The sequence below is a fragment of the Herpailurus yagouaroundi genome, unplaced genomic scaffold (genome assembly GCF_014898765.1).
Source record: "Herpailurus yagouaroundi ecotype Mexico unplaced genomic scaffold, PumYag 219, whole genome shotgun sequence".
NCBI classification, from domain to species: Eukaryota; Metazoa; Chordata; class Mammalia; order Carnivora; family Felidae; genus Herpailurus; species Herpailurus yagouaroundi.
The window spans coordinates 2304107-2309415 of record NW_024412450.1 but is presented as its reverse complement, the minus strand read 5'-3'; the positions used below and the strand labels follow the sequence as shown (position 1 = coordinate 2309415).

The 5309-nt window shown below is 55.7% G+C and overlaps 1 protein-coding gene across 1 annotated transcript in view; it reads left to right on the top strand.

Annotated features, from left to right (window-relative positions):
- Nucleotides 1–2823, top strand: part of LOC121018377 (tripartite motif-containing protein 26) — a 19133-nt gene extending 16310 nt beyond the window's left edge. Inside the window, exons 7-8 of the mRNA XM_040457116.1 lie at nucleotides 473–505; nucleotides 867–2823. Of these exons, the coding sequence (XP_040313050.1) occupies nucleotides 473–505; nucleotides 867–1549 (716 nt within the window). The 3' untranslated portion in view covers nucleotides 1550–2823. The remainder of the gene's footprint in view (nucleotides 1–472; nucleotides 506–866) is intronic.
- Nucleotides 2824–5309: the final 2486 nt, after the last annotated feature.

Sequence of the window (5309 nt, the reverse complement as noted above, 5' to 3'; positions counted from 1 at the left end):
TCGTGAATCAAGTCGGGAGCCGGGCAGGGAGGGCACGGGGGTGGGGATCAGGAGCTGGGAGTCTCGAATCGAGTCAGGAGCCAGGCAGGGAGGGCACAGGGGTGGGGATCAGGAGCTGGGCAGGGAAGGCACTGGGGTGGGGATCAGGAGCTGGGAGTTGTGAATCGAGTCGGGAGCCGGGTAGGGAGGGCACGGGGGTGGGGGTCAGGAGCTGGGCAGGGAGGGCACGGGGTGGGGGGTCAGGAGCTGGGAGTCGCAGATCGAGTCCGGAGCCAGGGCTCTGTTTGGAGGAGTGGAATCAGCTCCTTGCTGTCACCTTGTTCGGCCTTACTCCTGAGTCTGCTGGTTGTTTTCTCTTCTCTTCTTGGGTCTCAGGGATGGGGGCCTGTCAGGAAATGATTCCTGTCCTAGTAGGACACAGGCCCATACGTGGGTGGGGCTCGAGGGTCACTGCTGTGTTTTTCCTCCCCAGGGAAGCTGCTTAGAGACTTGGAATACAAGACGGGTAAGTGTCCGAAGGGCTGTCCCAGTTCACCTCCTGTAGAGAAAAAGAACGCCCTCCCCCCAGAGAGGCACCCTGGTCCCTGCTGTCCCTGGCCCCTCCCTCTTGCAGCGAGATTTCCCAGCTGCTGGTCTGAGCCCCCGCATTGTGTCTGTAATCAGCCACAGAGGCCTGTACTTGATCGTCTGACCCTCCTCTGCAAGACATGCAACTGGCCAGGGGCCGTGTGTGCCCCAGGCCCTGCTGTCAGGTCGTGTCCTGCATGCCCCTGAGCTGGGATTGGTCCCCCTGGGCTTATTCAGTGGGCAGCCCTGGAGACCTGCCTCCCGCCTACTGGTGACTCCTGGTTCTGCTGTCCCCGCAGTGAGTGTCACCTTGGACCCGCAGTCGGCCAGCGGGTACCTGCAGCTGTCAGAGGACTGGAAGTGTGTGACGTACAGTGGCCTGTACCAGAGCACTTACCTGCACCCGCATCAGTTTGACTGTGAGCCGGGTGTGCTGGGAAGTAAGGGCTTCACCTGGGGCAAGGTGTACTGGGAGGTGGAGGTGGACAGGGAGGGCTGGTCCGAGGAGGAGGAGGACGGGGAGGAGGAGGAGGAGGGGGAGGAGGAGGAGGAGGAGGAGGAGGCCGGCTATGGGGACGGGTACGAAGACTGGGAGACAGATGAGGACGAGGAGTCTTTGGGGGAGGAGGAGGAGGAGGAGGAGGAGGAGGGGGAGGAGGTCCTGGAAAGCTGCATGGTGGGGGTGGCCAGAGACTCTGTGAAGAGGAAGGGAGACGTGTCCCTGCGGCCAGAGGACGGGGTATGGGCCCTGCGCCTCTCATCTGCGGGCATCTGGGCCAATACTGACCCCGAGGCTGAGCTCTTCCCTGCGCTGCGGCCGCGGAGGGTGGGCATCGCCCTGGACTACGAGGGGGGCACCGTAACCTTCACCAACGCCGAGTCACAAGAGCTCATCTACACGTTCACGGCCACCTTCACCCGGCGCCTGGTGCCCTTCCTGTGGCTCAAGTGGCCTGGGACACGCCTCCTGCTGAGACCCTGAGCCCCGCGCCCCCCCCAGCCCATGACCCCCGACGCCCCCCTCCCCTGGGAGCCCTGGACTGTGCTGGGAACAGGGTGTCTGGCCATCCCACCTGGAGCAGGTGGGCCCCTGCCCCCCATGGCCGGGGCCCGTGGAGGCTTGCTCAGTGCTGCTGCTGTGCCATACAGCCGTAGTCAGGCTCTTCCCCCAGCCCCCGGGGCTCCCCATGCACACTTCCAACCCGAGGGCCATGGGGCCCCTCTTCTGCCCACTGCCTTTGACCCAGCTCTGCACTCTCCATGCTGAGTTAGAGGAGAAGCAGTGTTTTGCTGCCCCGTCCAGCATCCCACGCTGACTCTTCCTAGGAAAAAGCAGGTGACTGTGAGGCCCAATCCACATGCTTCCCGCTTGCCCAGACCCTCTCTGCTGCCTGCGTTCCCCAGCACTTGAGACAGCCGCGCTGCCCCCCAGCTCAAGAGTCTCAAGCACCCACACACACGCTAGTGGACAGGGCAAAAGCCCGCCACGGTTTCCGGGCTGCGTAATAAGCCTCCTGGAGTGCCGCGGAGTCGGGGGTCAGCATGGGCTCCATGCTTCTCCAGGAGAGAGCTGAGCATCTGATGTGTGTGCATTGAAGAAGGCGGGACCCCCTGGAGGACCTGTGGACTTGGGGGAAGGATCTGCGTACGTGTGGCTTTGGTTCACCACTTGTGACCAGTGATCAATATAACCCGTGGGTGTGGCCACAGGATTGTCCTGGGCGTCCAGAATATCCTGCTCTTGACCAGTCCTCTGAAAGCACCAGGGCAAATACCGCTGAAGCCACACCTGGAATCCCCTCCCTGGAAGCCTGGACAAGTCTGCTGCAGGCTACAAAGCAGGAAGCCTGTGTCGCGCCTGACTCCACACACACAGTCTGTTCTCCTGGGAGAAGGGCGGTGGTGGGCACAGGAGAGGTCACCGGGTCCTCGGGTCAGGAGAAGGTTAGAGCCTGGCCTCGTACGCCCAGGCCCAGCCCCGTCCCAGCCTGTGTCCAGGGCCCTCTCGTGGCCAGCCCCACAGCCTGCCAGCAGCCTGCCCCAGAGACCACGTGTCCCCAGCCACTGGCCTCCACAGTCTGGGACTTGCCCCGTGCATGTGTCCCGTGCTGCCGGGTCACACATCCACCTGATCCTGCCTCTAGGTTTGTAAGGTCCTGGAGGGTGGAGACCGTGTCTTCTCCTCTGCACTCCCTGCGGCACCGCCTGCAGTGTGGGCACATAGTAGGTGCTTAATAAAAACTTGATGAATGAGCAGCCTGGGTTTACACATATTTTATTATAACTCAGATACCCCCAGACCTTCTTAGTCTGGCTACAGAGAGGTTCCACGGACAGTGGCCCCAGGCTTTGCTCCCCCACCCCTTCTGGGACGTGTACCTGCAGCTCTGCCCACCATTTGCTCACACACTCTTTGCACATAACGCTGTCCTCTGTACACACACTCTGTTCACAGGCTGTTGGCACACACGCTGTTGTCTGCACACACATTCTTTGCACATACGCTGTTTGCTCACACGCTGTCTGCACACACTTTGCTCTCATGCTGTTTGCGCACACACTGCTTGCTCACACGCTGTTGCACACGCGCTGTCATTTGTGCTCCCCCAGACAAAAGCCCCCTTACCTCCCTTCCCACGGGGCCAGCCCTTGGTTGAGCCCCAGCATCCGCAGAGTGCATGATGGGGCCATGAGAAGGTGACATTGGTGGCACTCCCAGAATCTTTCCTCAGAAAATAAGCAGTGCCCAAAGGAAATACAGCAGAGACTCTGTCCTGCTGTGTGACACATTCAACTCTCTGGTTCTGACCTCTTTCTGATTTTTTTTAAACTGCCATATTAAAGGTGGAAACGGAAGAGTGGGATAAAGCCCCTTCAAGATCTCGTTTATGACTCATTTAGGTTCTCCCTTTTTATTTTAATTGTTCTTTTTACTTTTCTTTCCAAATACAGATATGCAAAATGTGTCAATTATAGACATACAATGTGCGTTATCAGTTATAATAAGGTCAGTTAATCTGCATTTGAGTCCTGAGAGACAATAATCACCAGCATATGCTTGAAATTCTTGAAAATTTATTTTGTTGGTTGATGTGAATTGTTCCCTGAAATTATACTCTACTAATCTTTTATTTATGGAAAATTTTCATAATTCTCAAAATGCCTTTTCTCCTTTCTTGGAAAGAATTTTTATATAATGAGGTTTCTGAAATGTTTTAAGGTGATCATTGTATAATTAAAAGCTCATAGTTATTAAATAGGGAACATTTCCATTTGAACAAAGTATGAATGCCTTCAGGTCATTGTTGCTTTACCGAGTCTCACAAGGGTCATGCTTCGAGGATAATCTGTAGACGAGCAAGTGTCAGCATAAAACGGCCTTGCAAAGTCATAAACAAAACTGCATACTGGGTGACACCATCTTAGAACAGAAAGTTACCAGAGGGTACTTACTCAGCAAGTTCTCTGGAACCTTTCTATTTTGTAAGTAGTTTTTATACGTGAGCTGCAACTACACACATGGTCCAGTCTGCCTTCCGTGTTCCCACAAAGGAGAAAGAACACTGCCTGCCCTCCCACCCCCCACGGCAGGAGGGGGTCGAGCTCTGGGCTCCCATCCCCACCCACCCTGAGCTCAGGCAGCTGAGTCCGGTGTCTCTGAAAGCAGTTCACACCTGGACCACTGGCAAACGTGGCTGCTTTTCCTTCCTGTGCGGCTTCGTCTTCCCTGCTGTAATTGCCTCTTTCTGCCCTTTTGCTTCATCTCCTACATCCTTGTTACTAACTGAACCCCAAAGACTTGGCTGGGAGTCAGGGTCCCTCAGGGTGCTCACTTCCCAGGTTCTCTTCTCAGTGCCGTCTCTGCCGCCTCCTGACCTTCAGTCTGGGACGGCTGCCCCTCACCTGTGCCCCTCACCTGTGCCCAGCCTCCTGGCTCTCCCTTCTCTGCCGTATTGGAACCCTGGCTTCGGTTTCGTTTTCTTATCCTATTTTTTCCCTCTTCTTCATTTACTTCCTTCTGGTGAAACACCACCCCCTAGCTTCCTGAGAAATGGGGCATGTAAGTCGAGTTTTTGAATGTGTAAACATCGGGATGTATGTGTCCAACCTTCCCCCACCATGGTGCTAATTAACTCAGTGGACCCTGTCATTCTAGAAATTCATAAGCTTTCGGTTCTGGGAAACATTACTGAATTATTTCTTGATGGTTTTTCTCTCCTTCAGTTTCTCTGTTCTCTCAAGTCTATTCTTTGCCGCCTTCGTATAGCTCCTGAATTCGTTTACTGAGTGCTGAGAAGCCAGGATGTGTCTAGGTTACAATAGCAATAAAGTAAACAAAGTCCCTGCATGGAGTTGATATTCTAGTGGAGGGTAATGGGCAGTGAGTGAGAGTAGAAAATACAACAGCAGTTAGCACCCTGCAGAGACCTAAGATAGGAGGATGATGTGTAGTAAGCCACATGGTCAGCGCCTCTCTCGGAAGGTGGCATTAAAGCTGAAATCCAAATTCCGAGAAGGAATTCTAGGATGGCAGCAGCCAGAGTCACAAGGCAGGGACAAAATGCGCACAGGAAGATGGGGTGTCTGGAGTGTGATGTTGGAGAGCAGGGAGAGGTCAGCAGAGGCGACTCCTGTCGGACCGTGTGAGCCTGAAATCAGCACTGGGGAGGGGCTGTGCTGACCCCTGGGGTGAGTGTGACGTCAGCACGGGGGAGGGCCGTGCTGGGCCCTGGGGTGAGAGT